The sequence below is a fragment of the Spermophilus citellus genome (assembly GCF_964194105.1).
Source record: "Spermophilus citellus genome assembly, chromosome: 2".
Taxonomy (NCBI): Eukaryota; Metazoa; Chordata; class Mammalia; order Rodentia; family Sciuridae; genus Spermophilus; species Spermophilus citellus.
Window position 1 is genome coordinate 8,325,298 of NC_138183.1, and position 24,279 is coordinate 8,349,576.

The following is a 24,279-nucleotide window of genomic DNA, read 5'->3' on the forward strand; positions in this document are numbered from 1 at the left end:
TGCCAGTGACTGGCTCAGGAGTGAACATGTGACCCAATGCTGGCCAATGAGAAAGAAGGAGAAATCTGATAAGAGACTTCTAGAAAGCCTTCTGACTCAAAAACCTTCTTTTGGACAGCTGTCTAGATGTGATGATCGAATTACTACTGAAACCACCTTGTGATCCTGCGGAGGGCCAAGTTGCCACACTAAGGATGCAGAAGCAGAAAAGGGGAAAGAGCCCGGGTCCTTGACATCACTGAGCCTTCGAATCACCCACTTCAGAGCCTATCCTCCTTCTGGATTTCTCATTCTATACCTTCTCGTTTAAGCCAGTTTAGGGCAGGCTTTCTGTTACTGGAAGCTGATGGCACCAAACTCATGGCACCATTTTCTGTCAAATCATCACTGTGCTGGGTTTGCACTGGGGAAGGCGACAACCTTCCTGCTGATTTCTGTCTCTATAAAAGCTTCTATATTCCCCCACCAACTTGAAGAAATTCTGCTGTCCAAATACACAAACTTCTTAGAGGTTAGTGCATCAGGTTTCTAAAGACATCACTAAGGTCTGATTGCTCTCATTTCACAGCTCAAAGATCAAATATGCATTAGCTTAAGAAGCAAATTCTCAAACTCATTTAGGATCCTGCAACTAGTTTATTCTTCCATTGCCAGTGTCTTCTGTCACTAACACACTCCTGTTTTCCATCTTTTTGTGTATTTTCACTTGAGCCCTTTGTTCTAGAAGTATGATGTTGGAAAGCTCTTAGTGACTGAGCTCTTGGGATGTGCCAGGCACTGGGTTTAGTGCTATTTTTTCTTTTCAAACCTTCTAGGTAGGGACTAACACCTACTTTAAAAATAGGGAAGCGGACTCACAGGAAGTGGAGAGTAGCTCCTGTAAGATCCTCTGTTAATAGATGCAAACCCGTTGTGTGGGTGCCTGAGGGCAGGGACCACGCTGCCTCTGCACTCTGTCCCCACTGCTCTGCAGGCTGCCTGGCAATAGCAGGCTACTCACACTGAATGGCACCCGCACCTGCTGTCTAATGCCCCTCTTGCTCCACATTGGCCCAGAAGCTCGGGGAACCAGTTCTCTGCCTCACTGCCTATGTTCAAAGCTCACTAAATTTGTTTTTCCACCTGAAAATTCTAGTCTCTCAAAGCCCTCATTCAGATTCTATAATCCCCTTTAACTCCCCAGGGACAAAACAACTTGGAAAAAAATCTGAATGACAAAACAAATCACAATCAAAAAAAAAAAAAAAGAGGAAAGAAAAATTCCTAGGGCTGCGACTCCAAATAGCATCTTTTAATCTACAAAGCTTACTACTGACAGTGAAGTGAGATGCCCTGACCTTAGTGTCCCTAAATTGCCTAGTTTCACTCATATATAGCACCAGAAATTACACTAGCACTCATTTTCATTTTGAGTATCTTTTCTTCCCAACCACTATAATGGCATAATTACCTTGTCCTAAAAAATACTTGAAATACCATCTGGTGTGGTATTCCGGGTTCTCTAAGTGCACGTCTGTTCTTCGCCAAGTACCTGGCAGAGCAGTCGCATTCTGTAATGGAACAAAGTTTGTGCCATTAAGAGCCTTACTTAGAAAGCGAATAAGCTGGAAATGAACCAGAAGCCAAAGAACCAGAAAAAAACCATTGTTCAAAGCAACACCCAGGGGCTCTAACCTCATGTTCTCATTAGAAAAGACACTTGGTCTGAGTCTACTTCATGGAAGTGTTCCAGAGGCCCTCCGGTGCATGAGAGAGAACCAAGTGAGGCGGGAACTGACAGGAGTATAAGGTAGCTCTGTCAGAGGTTTCACAACATTTGGGGGTTGGTGTTCCCCAGAGTGCCAGCTGTTCGCTACCTGACACAGGCACATTTCACCTCCAACACATCTCAGCCTCTGACCTCAAGCCCACAACTATGTAAAATTCTTAAGATATATTATAAAAATCACCCAACTGATGTGGAAAATATGGATGAACATAACAAGTAACTTTATCTGAAGATAATCATTATTAATATTTGGGTATTTTTTCTATGCATACTCATATGCATTCTTCTTACCAAAATGAATTGTACTGAACATACAGCCTCTGGCTTGCCTTAGCTCTTATCCACGTCAATAAATATATTTCTACAATGTTAATCTTTTTGGCTCAGGTGGCAGTCCACCCTGTGGACACAATATGACTATTTAACAATATCTGACCACTGTAAATAAAGTTGTGCTGAACACCTAATCCCCGGCTCGCATGCCAATGTGGCAGGTTATCCCTGGAGGATAAATTCTTGGAAGCCAAACTGCTCTGCCAAGGAGTAGGCACATCGCCAGGGATCTGTGACATGGTGCCACGATCAGAGCTCCCCCAGGCCTGATGGAGGTTGCCCCTTCCCATGCCCTTGATGTTTCCTCTTCATGATTTAATGGCAAAAATGTCATCTCAACGTTGTTTGGGTTTCTTTGTTCACCAACGGAATTGAACATTTCCTTTATACTTTTATTAATTATTTACAATTCTTTTGTGGGTTACCTGCTTATGTCCTTTGTCCATTTTCTAATCGTTGTATATTATTTTTTCATATTTATTTGTGAAAACTTTGAAATAAAATGCAAATCATTTCTTTTCTAATTAGTTTAATTTTTAACTTTGCTTATGATAATTTTGGACACAGAGGGATGTTTTAAATTTCTCAGATTGTTCCCCTCCTGGCCCTGTCTTTAGTATCATTACATAAAAAGGTTTCTCCATACCATCATTTTTAAAAATATATTTTTAGTTGTTGTTTTTTTTTAAAATAAACATTTTTTTATTGGTTGTTCACATATTTTTAGTTGTTGATGAACCTTTTTTTGTTTATATGTGGTGCTAAGAATGGAACCCAGTGGCTTACACAGGGTAGGCAAACACTCCACCACTGAGTCCCAGCCCCTCCATACCATTATTATTATTTTTTTAAGAGAGAAGAGAGAGAGAGAGAGAGAGAGAGAGAGAGAGAGAGAGAGAGAGAGAATTTTTTTTTAATATTTATTTTTTAGTTTTCGGCAGACACAACATCTTTGTTTGTATGTGGTGCTGAGGATCAAACCCGGGCCGCACGCGTGCCAGGCGAGCGCGCTACCGCTTGAGCCACATCCCCAGCCCTCCATACCATTATTAATGAAACTATTTACCTTTAAATTCTAAATGTTCTGTGGCTTCATTTTTACATTTCACTCTTTAATCTGTTGAGCATTTTTGATGTTTGCTATGAAGTAAAGATCAATTTTTTCCTAATAGTTTATCAATTAACCTAATTCTAATTTTTTGAACACTATCACTCCCAACCTTCATAAGGTAATAAATACTTTTATGGTGAATGCCTGAGTCTTGCCTGGACTGGGAAGGGGTTATGTTAGACACACATTTTTCTGAATGATTGGCAGTTACTCTACCAAAGCTCCATGGACATCTATTTTGTGCCTTGTGTAGGAGGCAGGCTACTAGAAAGTACTTCTTGATTTTGCCTCTGGTGATTTGCTAGATGTTTGCGATCAGTTTTTTTTTTTCAATAATTTTGAGAAACTTTTCTTCAACTCTGAATTTTCAAAGAGGTTTTTCTCTGGAATGAATATTAAATGTTACTAAGAGCTTTTTCTTCTTTTTTGCCACTATTGAGAGAATAGTTACATGGAGGAAAATCATAGTGATGTAATGTGTTATATATAGCAACAGTTCTTCTGGTGTTGAAGAATTCTTAGACTTCTGGAATGCACCCTACTGGGTCATGGGGTATTATTCTTTTAATGGAAAGCTGGATTTAAAAAATGATTTATGCATCATAGTTGTTAATGAGATGGATTGAAGCTTCTTTGGTGTGTGTGTTGCTGTCACATTCTCGGGGTTACGAACTGAATCGAGAAACTTCCTGCCTTCACCATAGCTCTGGAAAAACTAACATTTGCTAAGAGCTCTAAATGCCAAGTATCAGGCTATGCATTATTTCCAGAACTGCCACCATCAATTTGATGAGACACAGTCTACTTTAACCCCATTCTTTCTGATGAGGAAATCGAGACTTAGTAAGTTAATGAATGTTGCTTACGGATGCAGAGATAATCAGTAGCAGAGCTGGAACTGAAGCCAGTTCCCATTTCAGAGGTGTTTTCTCTCTTTAATTTTAGCCATTACATCATTTTCTGTGTCTTTTTGTGTGTGTGTGTGTGTGTTCTGCCTTTTTAATTTATCAGGGAATAAAACTGTAGGTTAAAGTTTCTTAATATTATTATGCTTTTATTGGATTATCTTGAATTTTGAAAAACAGCTGCAGCTAAATATGTATAAATCTTTATTTGGAAAAAAATTTTAAACTTATATAAGAGTGGCAAGAATAAGAACAGTGAAGAGAGCTGTGAGAATGAGAAAGCAGAGAGCATCCCCTTTACCAGGCTCACCTGTGAAAACGTCTCACCCGCCATTTGTTCTCTCACCTACACACACACACACACATACACACACACACACACACACACACACACACACACACACATTTTTTCCTGAACCATTCAAGACTCAGATGCATAAAAAATAGCCCTTGGGAGCTGGGGTTCTGGCTCAGTGATAGAGCGCTTGCCTAGCACGTGTGAGGCATTGGGTTCTGGTTTCGATTCTCAGCGCCATGAAAACAAATTAAATAAATAAAGTAATTAAAAAAAAAAAAGAATAGCCCTTTACCCCTCAACACTTCAGTGTGTACTTCTCAAGCAAAGGGACATCTTACATAACCACAGCGTGGCTTTGCCAGTGTCTGTACGTTTAACATTGGTGCATCACTTTTATTTTCTATATTCCCATTTCATCAAGTGGCTCAACAGTGCTGTTTGAAGCTTTGTCCTTCTTTAGTGCGGATCAATTTGTCGTCATGCCTCTAGCTTCCCTTCATCTGCAACTTTTCCATACACTCTCTTTTATGACAGTGACATTTTTGAAGACTGCAGCACCCTTTTTCCTGTTCTTTTAAATAAAGCCCTCCGCATTTGGAGTCTGCCTGACATTTCCCCGCACTTAGACTCGGGGTCTGCACACCTGTGGGAGCACCATGAGTGAGGCTGGTCCTTCTCAGCTTATGGAGACACTCGCCCAAGATGCCCTGTGCTCCTTGTTGGTGAAGTTAATTCTGATCACCTGATCAGGGTGTCCCTCTTGGCTTTGACCTTGTGGTGAGACTTAAGAGGGCGTATTGTTGGAATCTGCTCCTCATAGGTTCACTAGCAACAGCCCTTTATTTCCTAACCAGGAGCCCTGGCAGTGCTCCTGCTCCACAGAGGTCTCTACCTGACACCAGGCAGAGTGCCGCCTCCACCTAGGGCCTGTCAACCAACCTTGGGCATCAGTGGACCAGAGCAGGGTGAAGCCTAGGAATCTGGCCTCAGCCAGTCAGACCCCTCAATAGTTGGCATCATGGCCTTGAGCCCTGGAACCTAGAAAGCTTCCTAGAGCCTGAAGAGGAGACTCTCTCATGTCCCCAGCACAGCTAACTCCTGGAGCCTCCAAGATTTGCACAACTCAGAGAGGGTTCTTTGAGACAGCGGCACCAGATGACAGCTCAGCACTTCTCAGATTTGTTGGAATGTGCACTCCTGAGTTCACTGTAGAACTCCTCCTCCGGATCTCTCTGGGTACCTTTTTTGTTTTGTTTTTGTGGTGCTGGAGATCAAACCTATGATCTCATGCAAACTAGACAAGCACTACACTGCAATCCAAGATCTGCATTTTAACAAGCAACCGGGTGATGTTGATGACATGAAATTTTCAGAACCAATGCTCTATGCCAGGGGTTCTGAAAGAATTGAGGCTGAAAAGGGGGAAAGTACTCAGATGGGGCAAAACAAATACATCTGTATTTTCCCTAACTTCCAGAATTTAGTGTTTCATTCAAGTACGAGCATATAAAATAAACTACAGTAGAGTGAACAGTCCTGGTAACCCTCTCTCTCTCTCTCTCTCTCTCTCTCTCTTTCTCTCTCTCTCTCTCTCTCTCTCTCTCTCTCTCTCTCTCTCACACACACACACACACACACACACAACCAGATACTTTTAAAAACTTGATAAAACTCATTATAGTGATTGCAGCTATCTAGAAACACTGTTTATGTTCTTCCACCATTTAAAATTATAGTAGTTACAGAATCTACTTCTGGATTGGTTATTTAATATAAGCAAAAAACACATATATCATGAATTAGGTTTAGAAAATCCTCCTGGGGCTGGGGATATAGCTTGGTGGCACAACACCTGCTTAGCATACACGAGACTCTAGGTTTGATTCCCCAGCAATATGAAAAAAAAAATTCTGATAACTTGATTATTGATCAACCATTTCCTTTGTAATCCTCTGTGGCTTTTTAAAAATATTTTTTTAGTTGTAGATAAATATGATATCTTTATTTGTTTATTTTTATGTGGTGCTGAGGATCAAACCCAGTGCTTCACACGAGCAAGTCAGGTGCTCTACCACTGAGCAACAGCCTCTGCCCCAATCCTCTTATTTTATATGCCTTTAAAAATATTATTCTGAGAAGGGATCTACAGATTTCAGCAGACTGCTGAGAAGGATTGAAGGAACAGAAAATGCACACCTAGGACCTTTGAAGCACGTGCCTCTGCCTGACCTTCTCTAGAGGCTGCTGGTGGCCACTGTGGAATGGACTAACCCAGGAGAGGCAAGATGCAGCCAGCATCTGGAGGGAAGGACAATGGGACTGGGCAGTGGCTCATCTCATAAGTCAGGTACAAGCTGTTAATTATAGGCCTTTTTTAAAAAAAAAATGATTTAAAAGTTACCTATTTAACTTTCATCTTCACTGAATATTTAACTGAAATGGGGGACCCAACACCCAAAAAGTTGTGAGTCTCAGTAGCAAGCACCTCCTGGCCCTGGTGAAAAGCACACATGACAGGATATGAAGACAAGAATGCACACAAGAAGCAACAGGGCCAGAGCCACAACCCCCTGCCCAGGACCCAGGAGAACATCTCTGAAAACAAGCGCCTGCTTGGGATGACATAGTGGCCCTAATGGGACATGCAAGTGTACAGCTTTTTACATGTAACCACTGTCTGATCACGACCGGAAGTGTTCTCAGTGTCCTGGAGTCTCCCGTCATTACCCAGCCACATCCTCAAAGGCAACCACTAGCTGCCATCTGTCTCCACAGGCTTTATCTGCTCTGGAACATCATAAAAATGAAATCACTTCCTGTGTTCTCCAGGTTTCCAGTCCTGTGACATTCTGTCTGTGATGTTCTCCTTTCCCTGGCTGCAGCCGTTCTTTCTTGTTCACACTGTGTGGTCCATGGGTGGTAACAGCTCAGGTTCATTCTCCAGCTGGTGGACATTGGGACTGTTTGTGATTTTATTAAGAATAAAGTCACTGTGAACGTTCTGTGTATTTCTGTCCTGGGACACAGAAGATGCACACGTTCAGTTTTAATAGGTGCTGCCAGACAGATTTCCAAAGAGGAGTCACCACTTCACACTCCTACTTGCCATGTGTGGGTTCCAGCTGCTCCATAGCCCCTGACCAGATGCTCAGCATTTCAGGTCTTCACTTCAGCACTTCTGGAAGAGTGCAGCAGCACCTAACTGTGGTTTTAATTCTCAATAAATTCTAATTATTTTACATATGCCTGATTTTACAAAGGAGGTCAGGAATACCGAAACTTTGTCTATAGCAATTTAAGGTGTCAATGAAACAGGAATGTGTTATTTGCTGCTCACAAGAAAGTTAGGAGGAAATATTGTGATGTGAGCATTTTCTAGATAACTGAACTATTTAGCTCTGCAACTTCCCGTGTTTACTTTACACCCACGTAGACGTTTGCTAAAGGTCTCAGTAGGTTAATGGGCTCATGCTGTTCTGTGCTGCAGAAGTGCCTGGACAGGCCAGCTGTCCAGAGAGTTCAAAGGCTCAGAAAACCTCCTCTTCTCTGCTTTGAATTCCAAAGCCCACCAAAGCTTCTTATTGCCTTCACTCTTTTTTTTTTTTTAACCCATTTATACTTGTGGAATGTGAAGGAGGGGGCCTGAAACTGGCCAGGATATTTTAAGAATTCAACAAAATCTATATATGAAACACTGATTTTTTAAAAAATTTTTTAGATGTTGATAGACTTTTATTTTATTAATTTATTTATATGCAGTGCTGAGAATTGAACTCCCTCACCCATGCTAAGCAAGCACTCTACCACTGAGCCACAACCCACACCCCGAAACACTGATTTTATTTGAATGTTCTTAAATATTTGGCTTCAAGCAGAGAATCAACACAATACAAACCTGCAACAAATGAGTCCCCAAATTTCACATAATGCTTATGATTTTTCATCATCTCTTTCACAGTGAGCTCAATAAAAAAGTGAAAGCCTTGAATAGCTTGGCTTTTAGTTCCTCAATTAAATTGCTGAGAGAACCCTGGCAGGATGGAAGATAGATTTTTTTTAAAAAAAACTAAATTTTGGGGGGCTGGGGTTGTGGCTCAGCAGTAGAGCGCTTGCCTAGCATGTGCGAGGCCCTGGGTTCGATCCTTAGAATCACATAAAAACAAATAAACAAAATAAAGGTACTGTATACAACTAAAAACAAATAAATATATTTAAAAAACCTAAATTTTTTAAAATTACAATTGTAATCAGGGGTAGAAGCTGCTTGTAAAAAAGTAAAATTAACAAAAATTAAAATCCATTTTTCTCCCCATCTTCTATGTTCCATTCCACTTCTTTTCCCTAAAATAACCATACTATCAGATTGATTTTGGATAGTGCCAGATCTTCTTAATGCATTTTCAAAGATGTGTTTACTTTACACACACACACACACACACACACACACATCAGACACATACATGTGCATACACACATATACATGATTTGTTTTCATAAATGGGACAATAGTGCAGATATTACACTGAAGCTTGGTTTTTCACTAAAGAAAACATCTTGGAGCAGGGCATGGTGGCACGCGCCTGTAGTCCCAGCTATTTAAGAGGTTAAGGCAGGAGGATTGCGTGAGCCTACCAGTTCAAGACCAGCCTGGCAACAGTGAGACACTGTCTCAACAAGTACAACAGCATCTTGGGAATAGTCCTATGTCAGGACATAAAGAGCTAATTTGTTTAATATATACAGATCTGACTTATTCTTTTTAATAATTTGGGTTGACTATAGACTTATAAAACCTGTGAAGAACATGGAAGAGTCCAAGGAGGGAAGCTAAGCCTCCAGCTGTTGTCCTGAACTCTCAGGCTCATTCTCCAGAAGCAATTATGGTTACATTCTCAAGTATCCTTTTGGAAATTTTCTTACATATTGACAAGCATATTTATCTTTTTTTTTTACAGAAGGAAAATGGATATTATACAAATAATTCTAGAATTTGCTCTTCTGTCTAACACTCTGCTGTGATGTTTCTCTATGGTAGTGAATATACCTCTATTTCATTTTTTTTTTGACCAAGTATTGAACCCAGGGGCAATTAACCACTAAGCCACATCCCCAGTCATTTTAAAAATATTTTGTTAGAATTTTTAGACAGAGTCTTACTAAGTTGCTTAGGGCCTAAATTGCTGAGTTTGGCCTTGAACTTCTGATCCTCCTGCCTCAGCCTCCCAAGCCTCTGGGATTATAGACATGCATCACCACACCCAGTTCTACTTCATCTTTCCAATAGTTGAGACTAATCATTCCAGTATTTCAATTATACAGTCATAATTGTACCATAATTTATATTAATCATTCCTCTATTCATGGAAATCGAAGTTGTTTCCAGTTTTTTTCCCACTATTTTAAATATTGCTGCAGTACACATCTTAGCAGAACTGAGGCCAAATGGTATACACATTTGTAGTTATTGCTAATTGCCCTCCCCAAAGATTAAACTAATTTCTACATCCCTCAACAGTGTATAAGAGAACCATCCCCATGCTAACGGCCATTGTTGTAAAGAGCCGAGAGACTGTCCCCTCTGCTCCACTATCTACTAATTGGTACATACAAGTGAGCAGTGTGGGAGCTCCCTAGTGCTAGACCCACCTGGGGGGGGGGTCATGCACATTTTAATTAATAATCTGAATGAGCACACAGATGGCAAGACAAGAATATCTGAAGGAAATATAAAGCTGCTCAGTGTTTCAGCTAATAGGACAGGTGACAAAATCAAGATGTCACAAAAATTCTTGATAATTAACAATCATGGGACTCTCTAATGAGATTAAATTCAGTGAAGATAATGTAAAATCCTACCCTTAGGTGCAAAATATGAAGTACTCCAGTGGAGGGCGGGGAGGCCAGGTGCTGTGAAGTGGGCTGCATCTCCCTCTCTACCCATCAGGAGCTGAGGCTCAGAGACACCGAGCTGCAGACCAGTAAGCATTGGAGCTGAGATGGGAAGCTAGGTCTGTGTGACTCCAAAGTCATCCCTGTAACCCCACACTGCCTCACTGCTAAACCCCAGCACACATGAAATAGGCAGGGGTGGGGGACGCCATACTGTCAGGTCATAGTGGGTTTAGGGGCTTCAAAAAAGTAGATGGAGTGTCTACAGTAAGGAAGGAGAAAGCCCAGCTTCCTCTGTGGCCTTATAGAGCACATCCAGAGCCCTGTGTTCCCTTCTGAGCACTTAAGGCTCATTGGCTAGAGATGTTATTACATTGATTTGATCATTGCACACTGAAACTTCACACTGTACCCCATAACTATGTTCAATGATTATGTGTCAATCAAAAGTAAATAAATTTGCCAATTAAAAATTCTGACACATAGTAAGTACATTTGGTAGTTTTCAATATTATTACTAAAATTATAGAAGTAGGAATGAGAAATTAATAGTGAGGAGGTAGACTAAACGAGAAGGGTCAATATGCATGATGACTTATAAATATGTTAAGAAACTAATAAAATTAAAAATAAGATGCTCATTAGTGGCCTCCCATGTATCCAAGGAACAGAAAGGAGGATAATGGAGGCACTGGGTCCATCTAATAAGGAACACAACAGATATCTCTGAATACGGAAGACCCATCATGGTGAAGAGGGCTCAGCCTTACCCTATGGGGCTGTGGAGAACAAAGCAGAAAAAATAGATGTGCTCTGTTCAGTGAAAAGAATTTTATAGCAATTAGCAATTCTGAACAATAGAATTATCTACTCTGGGGATGTAGAATAATGGGAGACAGATATTTGGCCTTTGACCCTGGTTCCTGACATTGAGCTCCTAAAATCCTTGGAATTCCCTGAGTGAGAAGGGTAACAGGCGGGCCTTTTGTTCTAAGGAGGTGACTGTTGGTGGCCAGTTGTTGGAAAGACTAAACCTTGATTAAAAGCTTGGAACTTACATCAGAGGGCTGGAGAGAGAATCATTGATGAATGGCCAATCAGTCCATCAATCGTGCCTGTGACACGGCCATAAGCCCCCCACACCGGGGTTCCACAGAGCTTCCTGTTGTTGGACAGTCATGTGCTGAGAGGAGGGCACCTGAAGGGGGTGCGGCAGCTCCTTGCCAGGCACCCTGCCCCACACTTATTCTATGTGCCATCCCAGTGGGATGTTCCTGAGATACGTCCTTTATAATAATCCAGTGACAAGAGTAAACTGCTTTCCTGAGCTCCTGAGTCATTTTAGCAAATCAGGGAACCTGAGGAGGGCTATGGAAACACTGGCCAAGCAAGCCAGTGGGGAGGGCTGTGTGGCCACCCATGGCCTTCACATGAACCTGCAGTTCTGGTCTGTCCCCTGGATGTTTAAAGGCCTCAACCCAGGGACTGAATTTAAAGATACCTTGCAAAAGCAAACCAAAATCCTCTGTGCCAAAGGCAATGTGCTGAGGGCCTCCAGTGTCCTCAGGATAAATTTCAAGACCAGACAGCACAGAACCAGGTGGCCAGGCACACTCAGACACAACAGACGGCAAGTCACAGAAACCTCTGCTCGCCATCCAGAGAAATAAAAGGCAAATTCAACATTATCTTAAGGAAACAGCAAACTATAGGAGGTGACCATGCAACCTTGATGTAGCCAGTGGATTCTTACACACTGAAAGCAAAGCAACCAAAGAAACAATAACAAACTGTGTACTGTCAAGTTAAGAACTCTGTGATTCAAAGGACACAATCAAGAAAGCAGGAAAAAAAAAAAAAAACAGAATGGGAAAAAGTTTTTACAAATCATGTATCTCATAAGGTCTAGTGTGCACCCTATATAAAAGACCCTTATAATCCAAAAATGAAAGCACAAGTAACCCAATAATGAAATACTTTGTAATTTGTTTTTTCATGGGTTCAGAAAATTTTAAATTTCTGTATTGAGTCCTCTATTGCACTAACTGCTCTAATTAACTCAGAGCAAGGCTGATTATCTTCCTCTGAGTGTTATGTGCCTCTGGGGTCTTTCATTGGGTGGGACATTGAGTTGGACACTTGTCAAAAGCTTATAACTGAGGATCATCAACATAAAACAAAGCCTAGGTACTCCAACTGAGAACTCATGCTCAGTAGCTTTGGTGGAAACAAAATCTAAAACACTACTTGATCTTGGTATTATCTTCCAGAGAAGCAATCTGATGGGATTGTGTTTCATATGCAGCAGACCACAGTGATCTGTTAAGTCAACAGATCCACCAATGGTTCCAGTAGTCAAAGGACCTACCCAAGGTCATGCTGCTGGTGAGCTGTAGAGCCATGACTTGAGCCCAGGCATCTGACTCCAGAGTCAGTCCTGCCCATGACCTGCCACAGGTGATTTCCCATCCATGGCTAGGAGCCAGAACCTGTCCCCAGGTGTACGTCAGAGTAGGTGACTCGGCCTGGTGAGCAGTGTTTGATGGCCAAAGTTCATAGTGATTTCAGGACCACATGAAGACCCCATTTATGTCTTTCCTGGAGGCGTGGGTTTCCTCCAGACACAAGTCCCAGCAGGGGCCAGAGCTGTGTTTGGTGGGTATAGTCCAAGGCAGTTTGCTCATTTTGGGCTGGGCTGAATTCTAAAAGCTTTTGGTGGCAGAAGCATGTCCTGAGGCACAGTAGTCTCTGGGGTCTCCAGTGTGTTGGTTCTCAGAGCAGAAACGTAGCATGGTGGTCACTGGTTTTCTGAGCACTGAAAGAGGGACTTGCTGCTTATGCTCTGGGCTTTGCACCTGGGACATGCGAGGCTTCGTGTTTTGTGTCATCACAAGCCACTTGGGGGGGGGGCATTTCAAAGCTTCAGAGGCCATCTTCCTGACATCATTCTGGTAAGAAGTCTGTGGGCACCTGTTCAGGGGCTTGGCCGAGGACAGCGATGCCTCCTTTTGCCTGACACAGCAATAGTGAGGGCACCATACCTGGGTGAATGGGTATGCTAAGCCAGGGCCAAAGGTGAAGATGAACATTGACTTCCTGGATGCTAGGGCCTTTCAAGTTCAGCCCATAGTCTTTCACCAAGAATTTGCTTTGGGAAGTGGTTGGGCGAGCAGCACTGGCAATATGGCAGCGATCAGGGAGCGACAACAACCATGATCACAGGAGCGAACCCCTACTGTATGCCAGGTGCAGGGCTGAGAGCTTTCCAGCTCACCTCACTGAGCTCACTCAAGACTCTCAAGACAGTTTCTGATTCACAGATGATGAACTGAGCTCAGCAAGGCTGGGCTCCTCACCCAGGTCATACAACTAGAGCGGGGAGCTGGAACTTGAACCCAGGCTTGTCTGATTCTAAAGCTGGGGTGCTAATGCACTGATTAGCTACCTTGAAAACAGGCTCAGAGATGAAAAAGAATCAGGAGCTTCCACTGTACTCTGCAATTTCAGGGGAAGATTCCAAGGGACAGAGCAAGCTATGCAGGTCTTAAAAAAAAAAAAAGCAAAGTGATCCCTGTGCCTGGCAGCAAGGAAGACCATCAGAGCTCAGAAGGAGGGCATGGGCCCAGGGAGTGGTGGGCAGCAGTACCCTCCTTTCCCCACAGCTTCTCTGAATAAAGGTAACATTTGTAGTCAACACAGCTTTTGCACCTTTCTCCTGGAAATGGATCTGTTCGTGTGGCAATGCAGGGCTGACCAGCCTGGCAAATGGTCGGAGCTTGGATCCAAAAAAGATGCTGTGGATTATTTTTTACCACTCTGATGGAACAATGGCATGTGTCCACCTGGTTTTATGACAGAACTTTTAAAAGATATGTGTCACCCAATTACTAGCACATTCCATGCCAGGGTAATAGCAGTGCCCCTCCACATCTACTCCATGCAAAGCTCTGGAAGGCTCTGTTTACCCCTTCCAGAGCTCCATTCAGGTGAGTCGTTTGTGACCATCACAAACTGTCCACTGCTGTCGCACAGGCATCACAATTGTGTGCTTGGTGCCAGAACAGGAACTGAGGAATATTCTTACCTCATCTGAAGAGCCATTTTCCACTCTGAATCTGCCTGCCCTCTGGATAGCTCCATCAGCATCACTGGAAATAAGCTAGGGGAAAAAAAGAGCATTCAGTCAGTAGCTGGGCCACCATTTGCAATGCCCCTTCTGTCCAAATGGCTTCCTGCTATACTCAAGCCAAATCAAACATGAGCTGACTGGCCCTGCCTTGAAGCTAAGGGCTCCTTTTAAGTCCTATCAGTTGAGTCCTCAGAGCATCAGTCCCTCGATCTTAGGAGTCCAAGAGTCAGGACCACATGGGCTGCAAGAGTAAAAAATGAGAGCATCAAATCCAAATCAGAACATTTTCCAAAACTGAAAAACATTAAAGCAATGGTCTGTGGAAAAATAATCTTTCATACACATCAAATGTGGACAAGCAGCGGCTCACAGATGGCAAAACTCAAAGCCAAGCATCAAGTTCAACTGCCTTCCCAGGGCAGCCGGAAGAACAATTAGTGGCTGGCAGGAACGCAAGGATCCACTAGTATCAGAGGAAGCTCTTGTGCCTCGTTCAGTTTTAAAGAGTTTCCAAAAGGCCAACACATGCCTTCCAGGTGGGCAGACTGTCTGAGTAATGGCAAGAGGGCACTTGCAGACGGATGGTCTTCAAGGGCTGGGTGCTAGGAGGAGGCGAGGGGGGAGGAGAGCACACGTGGCACCACAGTCCTCAGACTGCTCCCCGAGATGCTCTCCTAGATTTCTCAGAGTGACTTGGAAAAATGATCTCTCTTCTTTTAACCTTTTAAATCTACCTGTAATTTTCAGCGAAGATCTGCCAACAACTTCCACACCCCAGACTTATTAGAATATGCTTGCTGTGGGTGGGAGGGGAGCATCCTACAATTCCATCTCAGGCTCACCCAGTGAAACAGAAACACGATCTTAGGAGAGATTTGCTATCTATTACTTTCACTAGTATTTACAAGACATGGAGATGTGAAAGTAAGAGAAAAACTTCAGAGAACCTCCCCACAAATTTTCCCAAGGAAAATTATTTGAGAAAGATTGGCACATTTTTCTCAAGATAAACATAAAAATAGTATTGAGTGTTTATTGAGTACTTATATGTGCCATCTATTCTTTTGCCCTTAATATGTATTATCTTACTTAATTCTTAAAATAACACAAGGCTGAAACTCTTATTAATTTCATTTATGAGCAAGGAAATCGAGGCAGAGAAGGGTAAATCAATAGCTCCCAGATAGCTGCCCAGACAGAGCTGGGAGTGAGCAAAGGCAGCCAGACAGTGGATGCGTAATCCTCATCTAACCAGACCTTACTTGAAAGGTCCAGGAGGCCCAGTTTTCATACCTAATCTTTAATCTGTAAAGCAATTCCTAAAAACAAATAAAAAGATTTCTATGTATATGCCTGGCTATTGCTGGTAGCAGATCCTATACTGCTGATAAACTGAGGGTTTGCCTTATCCTGGGATATACCTTCTAAGCCTGAGGAATTTCCTGTGTCTCTTCACATAGGGGCCTTGAGCCACACTGGATAGTAAGTAACATTGTGGAATATGGTGAGGGCTCCCGTTCACATAGTACAGGTCTCCCATGGAGGGGCTGGAGGCTAAGGACAGCCACACAGTGGTCAGCCATATCCTCATGGTCAGGCCCACTGAGGACTCTGCATCCCGCGGCTCAGTGAGTTCTCCAAGTGCACTGCCACACATCGTTGCCAGCAGGGGTTGTTGCTGCCCAAGTCTCCAGCTGGAAGCTCTGCTTCTGGACCCTCCTGGACTCTGCCCTGTCTGATTCTCGTCTGTATCCTTTGGCTGCCACTTGAACGTAAGTGAGCTGAACAGCTTTTGGTGAGTTCTGAGTCCTTCTAGTCAATGATTGAAACTGAGGGTGGTCCTTGGGCCCAAACTCTGCACTTGGTGTCAAGTGAGGCTGAGCTTGTGGACTGTTCTCTGACTTTACAGAGGCCAATTCTAAAGTACAAGAGCAAGATTGATTTGGGTCTCTGAGGGTCATCGTCATTTCCACAAGGTAGTGTAGAGGACTCGGCACCAGCGTCATCCTTGCTGTAGGTGTGCACTCACTGTTAAAGCAGAAGGAGCAGCAAATAGGATCCAAGCTGGGTGTCACTGGCGTAGACTGCCTCAAGGGCTCTGGGAGAGCCATTCTGCGATCATATCTGGACTTAGCAAGAAAAGAGTGCTATAATTAGCTAGTAACATCTCACAAGCATATGGGAGGAGTGTACTCTCCTTGTTATGCCTAAAATAGAGGTGGGTAGATAAAGCCTTGATGATAGCTTGTTCCATCTAGGACTGGGGAGAAGAGCGACCATCTTTCACCAATCCACTCATTCACTCTTAAACCAATACAAATTAAAAGTCTGCCGTTATGTTCCAGACCCTGTCAGGCACAGGCAACCCTGCCTTTTCCTTTGCTGATGTTAGAGTAAGAAGCATATGGTTCGCCTTGCTTAAGAAGTCAGAAAGAAAGGAAGAACACAATTGATGATTTGATGGATAGAAGGAATTTGGCTCCCTGTGAACTTAGGAGCATGAGTTCCCCATCTCTCTTTCACAGTCTGCAAATGAGTCACCATCATCTCTCACCTGGATGACTGTGACCACCTCTACTGGTCCAGACACCTCCACCACTGCTCCTCAGCCACAAGTCCTCATAACACCGCACCATGCTGGGTGGTTTTGGCAAACTGCTCGCTCATCTGTGCCTACAATCCGCTTCCCTGCAGCACCCTTTCTTCCCACCAGAGGGCGTGTGCGTGTGCGTGTGGTGCACCAAAGTACAGAGACCCTGTGGCCCACCTCCCCCACTCCCAGTTCCCCCAGTGAAGCCAGCTCATCCTTCAGACCTGCCAAGTCCCCACTACTCCAAGATCCTTCACTGACCTCACTGCCCAGGGAAAGGATGCCCTGTAAATTTCCAAGTACCCCGGGGAGTGATGTTTTCCCTTCCTCAAATGATCACTTGGTCCATCATCAGCTCTCCTCCAACACTCCCTCTGCCCCCCAGAGCTGCATGAGGACAGCCGGTATCCCCAGAGCTAAGCATACCACCTGCCATAGTGCAGACACTCATCAAGCATTTATGAACAAGAAATACACAACTAAATGAAGGCTGAAATCCTACTGAAAGCGACAAAAGAAATATAAAAACAGGGGCAAACCTGCGAAACCAGAGAGGATTTGTTACTTTTGTGTGAGAAATGTCACAGAAATCCACCAGGTTCATCATGTGGGAAAGACAAAGTGACAGAAGGGCCACATAGCTCGGGAATCACCATGGCAAAGGAAGTCAACCTGGTGGCAAATTCATCAAATCCTGTGGGTTCACACTCACACCCTGTGCACAGGCTGGCGAGTGTAGGGTGGCCCCTGAGGGTGGAAGGCCTGCCAGTCACTGGGCTGACACAGAGTGGCAGTCCCAGCATGCCCCACCCGACCCCACCCTACAGCTGGCTCGGGCAGCTGTGGCGGCTGGTGCCTGATGAAGACTGGCACACCAGCTGAGGCAGGAGGAGACCGAGCCAGCAAACTAAGGGACAAAAACAAACCACACTAACACGCAGGAAAACCCCTGTAACGGAAGAGAGGCTGTAGCCAGGAACTGTGTCAGCCGGTTCTCTTTCAGTCACTCCTCACAGACCTCTGATCTGGCCACCAAGACCACACAAAGTCTACACTCTTCCCTTTGCTGAAAGATTTGACTCAGAAAAGTCAGTTTCTACTGGAACCATTTAAATGTCCAATACCACAGTGCAGCTCACCCTGTATAGTTAAGGTTCCAGCTGCCATCAATGTGAGTGGACAATGCCACTCACATTGTCCTCCAGTGACAGAAATGTACCTGGACACAAGGCTGGACCTCAGTCCCCTGAGGTGGCCATCTGACAGTTCTCTCCATTTGTAGGTGGGCCAAAGTCCTGGGTGGCATTTATATTATAGGCACAGGCCTTCCAGGAGAGAGGCAATATCTCCCCCGCACCCTTTCTCTCCCACTGGCTAGAACCCCCATAACCAGAGGGGTCCTGAAAGCTCACATTGAAACCCACAGGAAGACAGTGGCTCATCTCGAGCCTGAGTTTGGGAGCACAGCCACCTCCCACTTCCAGTACCTGGCTGGATGTGAAAAATAAATCAACGTGCTGCTTTCCACTGCACTGCGATGTTCCAAGCCAACTATTACCCTCATGAGGGAGGAAAAAAAATCACTGGTCTTATGACAAGCTCATAATTCAAAAGGTGGAAACTGACCTGAAGTATCAAAGCAAATGTTCTATAAAACAGATTTACTACCTAAAGCACAAGCACATTTTAGAAAGTCTCTAGTTATTGCAAAAATTTTGGGGTGAACTCCATGTATGAAAATAATCTGTAATTAGCTTACAGATGAAGTGCATTGATTCCTGGATTTTGAACAGCAGTGGCCACCATGAACCAAAACACTGATGCTAAGAAGAAAATAACTAGATTATCAATTTGACACAAATAGAGGAAAATGATGATAAAAACCAGAGACATGCCTGGGGGATGCATGAAGAATGACCCATGTCATGGAGGTGGTCTGTGGGCAGAGCCCAGAAGGAACCAAGTCACCCCTCAGACCCACCTGCTCCTCCAGCATGGCATCTGCTATCGAGTGAGGCCGAAGCCCGAGAAGCCTCCTGTGTTGAACACAGTTGGGCCTGAATGACAGGGGAAGAGGGCAGAGAGCAAACAGTCTGCCATCTGACCACTCCGGAGCCAGCAGCAAGGGTCAGGTCTCCTCTCACCTGAGAGCACATGGGGCCCTTGGTTAATCTTCCAGGAGAAGTGTCCAGAGAAGAGATTTTTTCAAATAAGTGCTCTGTCCTTAAACACTACACTGCCTCTTCAGGAGTTCAGTGGTTCATGACGATTTTTTTTTTTGGGGGGGGATTGAACATAGGGGTTTTGCACAAACAAATTTTCCACTCTAAGTACGATTTTAAAAATATTTATTTTTTAGTTGTGGTTGGACACTATATCTTTATTTATTTATTTTTATGTGGTGCTGAGGATTGAACCTAGGGCCCCGCACTTGCTAGGTGAGTGCTCCACTGCTGAGCCACAACCCCAGCCCTCTAAATACAATTTTTTAAAAAATAAAATAAACACTTTTTGCAGTGCTAGGAATGAACCCAGGACCTCGCACGTGCTAGGCAAGCCTCTACCATTGAGCTATATCCCCAGCCCCATGCAAGATGTTTTTTAATCTGATCAATCCAGATCTGTATTCCTGAAGGATGCAGCCAGGAGGAGAGTGAAATGAGGAGGTAGCTAAAGGGGAGCACGGAACAACCAAGAGGTCAACAAAGAGAATGGCACCCACATCTTAATAAATATGAATAGGTTACATTCCCCTGTGGAAAGAAAAAAAGACTCAAGAATTAGGAACATAAATGAAATTCAACTAGTTGCAAAAGCCATCTATTATATACAATAAAACAATCATGAAAAACAAAGGTAAAATTAAAAATATTTTAGGGGCTAGGGATGCACTTCAGTGGTAGAACATTTGCCCAGTACCACCACAAAATAAAACAAGATGAAACCAAAAACACACATATGTCAACACAAAAAGAGAGAGAGAACAGTTGTATAAAATGAGGCACCCACTGAATGCTTGTTATCAGGGAGAATATTCTCTCTCTCTCTCTCTCTCTCTCTTTCTTTTGGTGGTGGTGGTACTAGGGATTGAACCCAAGGGTGCTCTACCACTAAAGTATGTTTCAGCTCTTTTTATTTTTTATTGTGAGACAGAGTCTTACTATTACCCACGTCAGCCTCAAATTTGCAAGCCTCCTGCCTTAGTTTCCCCAATTGCAGGGTTTATAGGTGCACACTGCCACACCTGGTTTCTCTATTCTTCTGATGTTTCAAGAATTATGTACTTGGGGCTGGGGATGTAGCTTAGTGGTTGAGCACTTACTTAGTTAGTATGCACAAGGCCCTGGGTTTGATCCCTCGTGCTGCATAAAAGAAATTATTGGTAAATTGGAACAACAGAAAAAAACAGTGAAGGAAGAATAAAATCATAAAGTAAAACTTAAGAAAAAGAGGCATCAAATGAAAAAAATTAAAATATTATTGTTTAGGGAAAAATAGAATTACCCCCCCAAACGGACAATTATAAATATTTATATAATGAATAATAATATATAATTATACAATAAAACTATTATAAATAGGAGTTAATAAATAATAATTATAGGGGGGCCAGGAGTTCAGCTCAACACTAAAGCACTTACCTAGCATGTGTAAGACCTTGAGTTCAATCCTCAGTGCCACACACACACACACAAATTATGGTGGCAAATTTTAGTATGTTTCTCCGACAGATCAAGGCAAAAACTAGTAAGGATTTATAGAAGAGTCAAATAATAAAATTAATAAGCATTATTTAATAGCCATATGTTGAACTTAGCAAGGTACATAGAATACACAATTAAAACATTTATTAAATTTTAATAATAAAATTAATATTAAAATTAACATTGAACAAAAACCACAAAAATTGTATAAATTCCTTAAGACCAAAAAAAAAAAAAACCCTGTAAAACTGTACAGATCATGTTTTAGTATAATGCAAGTGAGAAATCAATTCAAAAGGATCAAACAATTGGGAATTCAAAATATACACCTGAAAAAACTTGGGCTGACTACGAATAGTCAAACCCGCCCAACAACAGGGACAGGATGCACCACAGCATACAAAGCCCTAGATGTTCTCTAATGGGAAAATTCAGATTCTTAAATGCTTTCATTACTAAATAAATAAAAAAGGATAACAATAAGGAACTAAATAGTAATCTCTAGAAGATATGAAGAATAACCATCAAATAAACCCAGGACCAGCAGGGACAGGAATCAGCCAAAGACTGAAGAGGGCAGCGCAGAACGAGGAGGGCAGAGGAATCGGTAGACACATGGGAGCCAGGGACGAATGTGCGCAGTGAAAAGGAAGAAAATCAAATACGGAAAGGGAGAGAAAAGGGAAATTGCATGGAAATGAAGGGAGACCCTCATTGCTATACAAAATTACATATAAGAGGTTGTGAGGGGAATGGGAAAATAAACAAGGAGAGAAATGAATTACAGTAGATGGGGTAGAGAGAGAAGATGGGAGGGGAGGGGAGGGGGGATAGTAGGGGATAGGAAAGGTAGCAGAATACAACAATTACTAATAGGGCATTATGTAAAATTGTGGATGAGTAACCGACGTGATTCTGTAATCTGCATTTGGGGTAAAATTGGGGGTTCATAACCCACTTCAATCTAATGTATGAAATATGATATGTCAAGAGCTTTGTAATGTTGTGAACAACCAATAAAAAAAGAAAGAAAATCAAATACGATGATAAAGTAGAGAGAAATTTTTTTAAAAGATCAAGAGAATGCAATGTGAAACTATGAGAATACCATGAAAACTTCAATGAGTGAACAACTAAGAAAACACACAAAGTAAAAAATATTTTAAAAAGGGAAGAAACTTGAATCTGCCTGTCTATCACTATTAAAAACCCAAGATAGCAGAACACTGCCCACAAAGGCACCATGGCCTGGGGGTCTTCTGAAGAGGTGAAGGGTCCCGTCTTCTACATGCCCCCACCCCACGGTGGCCACAGATGTTTCCATAGAGAACTGGCAGATCTTTTGCATATTTTGGTGGAGAAAGTCAGCAAAAGGGAGTTGACATATATTGAACATCAGCAATGCTAAGGAAAGAAGGCAGAATGTTTAATTTATTTGGTCCCACAGCTCTGATTGGGTCAGACACCAAATGATAAGATCCCAAGGATGATATCTAGTAGACAGAAAAAGGAAATGACCAATTATATGGTCAGTTGGCAATTCCTTTAGAATTCTTGCTCTGTTTAAATTTATTTTCACTTAACTAAAGTTAAAAAAAAAAACAAAAAACCTATCCCTCAACTGCACTAGCTCCACTTCAGGTGCTTGACAACTACACATGGCTACTGCACTGGACAGTGCAGCTATAAACATTTTTGCAATTGCAGAAAGCTACACTGAACAGGACTGACCATGCTGGGCCTTCGTGCAACTCTGAGATCAAACCGGTTTCTCATCTGATTTGTTAAATACACTAAATAGTAGTTATCTGTGTGAGTCAATGCTCTGAGTGGGCTCTGCCTAATCTCAGCCACACTGTAACTGACTCACACAACAATGAACAGTGTTCAATGTATTAGATGTTTTATTTCAGGAAAAAATTAATATCTAAGCAATAATATCCATTTGTAGAATTTAAGAAATTTATGGGCTGTGGTTGTGGCTCAGTAGTAAAGAGCTTGCCTGGCACGTGTGAGGCACTGGGTTTGATTCTCAGCACCACAGATAAATAAAGATCCATTGACAACTAAAAAAAAAAAAAAGAAAAAAAGAAAGAAAGAAAGAAAGAAATTTAATAGAAAATAGGAAACAAGAGGGGCTGGGGTTGTGGCTCAGCATAGAGCACTTGCCTAGCAAGTATGAAGCCCTGGGTTCGATCCTCAGCACCACATTAAAAATAAATAAATAAATAAAATAAAGATATTGTGTACAACTAAAAAAAATAAATATTAAAAAAGAAAATAGAAAACAAGAAGCAAAAAATGTAATTAACTCATCACTAAATAAAAATATCATTTGTTTCCTATTTAAAACAATTAAATGAGAATCTTTCTTAAATTAACATGAGTACATACTTTCTCAAAAACAAAAATCTCTTTCCCCTCTACTTTACTACTTTGTCTCCTGGGTTGACATTTGTTCCCATCCTAAATCTGTCTGGGATTACTGTGATTTCTGTTTAGCATGCACTGTGTAAGTGGCATTCAAGTGTATAAACCACAGAACAATATTTTTACTTGGTAAAGAATATCTTAGAAAGATTATGTAAAGGGCATCTTTAAAAATAATATTTTGTATTTTCCTCTAGATCTCCTTTCTTTAAAATGAGTGATAGTAAGTGCGGAGTTTAGGACTCAACTGACTGGGTTCAAATCTCAGTTTTACATTTATTAGCTTACTGGAAAAGTCACTTGATCTTTCCTTGTTACATTTTAGTTTCCTTATCTCTAATATGGGGATAATGACTATATCCACTTCTAGGTTCACAGAGAGAATTTGATAATGTAATATATATAATAATCCCAGAGTAGCATCCAACGTATCAGGTGCTCAATAAATATTATGCTATAACATATGTTATTATAATAATATGACACTGATTAATATAAAATGCTGATTAGTATTAAATCACTAATTAGAGGGTTAGTGATTAAACTGCCTTAATGCTGGATTTAAACTCTTGGAAGATCTGTTTAAACATTGATCCATCTAGTAAATATTACTGAGAACTTATTTTTCAGGGCCTGTTTGAACTGCTGGACTAATAAAGATAAATGCAATACGATCCCTGCCCTGGAGGACCACAAATCCTAATGGGAGAGAAAGACTATACGTATAAACAGATAAATCACAATGCAACCTGGTTAAATGCCATAACAACAGAAGCGAGCAGGGTGCTGGGGGAAGTCAGAGGCTGGAAAGACCCGCTCTGCCTGAGGCAGCGGTGGAAGGCTGCATTGCTATAACACAATTTATTCTGGTACAGGACCTTTGAGAAATGATTTCCAACATAGCAGGCTTTTTAAAACAGCAAATACTTGTCAAGAAAGCAGACCACTTGACCCTGTACATACAAATCTGCCTGTCTGTCTGTCTCTCATACACATACACACACACATATACTCACCCCTGACTTAGAAAGAACTGTTCAGAAAGGAAGAACATTTAAATGTATGCATAAAAATAACTATAGGCAGAAGGCATTGTCCCCTCGCTGGTGGGCGCTGCTGTGT

The 24,279-nt window shown here is 42.2% G+C and overlaps 1 protein-coding gene across 4 annotated transcripts in view; it reads right to left on the reverse strand.

Annotated features, from left to right (window-relative positions):
* The window catches only part of GARNL3 (GTPase activating Rap/RanGAP domain like 3), a 148,185-nt gene that overhangs the window by 74,050 nt on the left and 49,856 nt on the right, over window positions 1-24,279 (reverse strand). For all 4 annotated transcript variants that reach the window (XM_081281953.1, XM_081281952.1, XM_081281951.1 and 1 more), the window contains exons 4-5: window positions 14,389-14,463; window positions 1,451-1,550 (exon numbers count right to left, since the gene is read on the reverse strand). In XM_081281953.1, coding sequence (XP_081138079.1) covers window positions 1,451-1,550; window positions 14,389-14,463 — 175 coding nt within the window. The remainder of the gene's footprint in view (window positions 1-1,450; window positions 1,551-14,388; window positions 14,464-24,279) is intronic.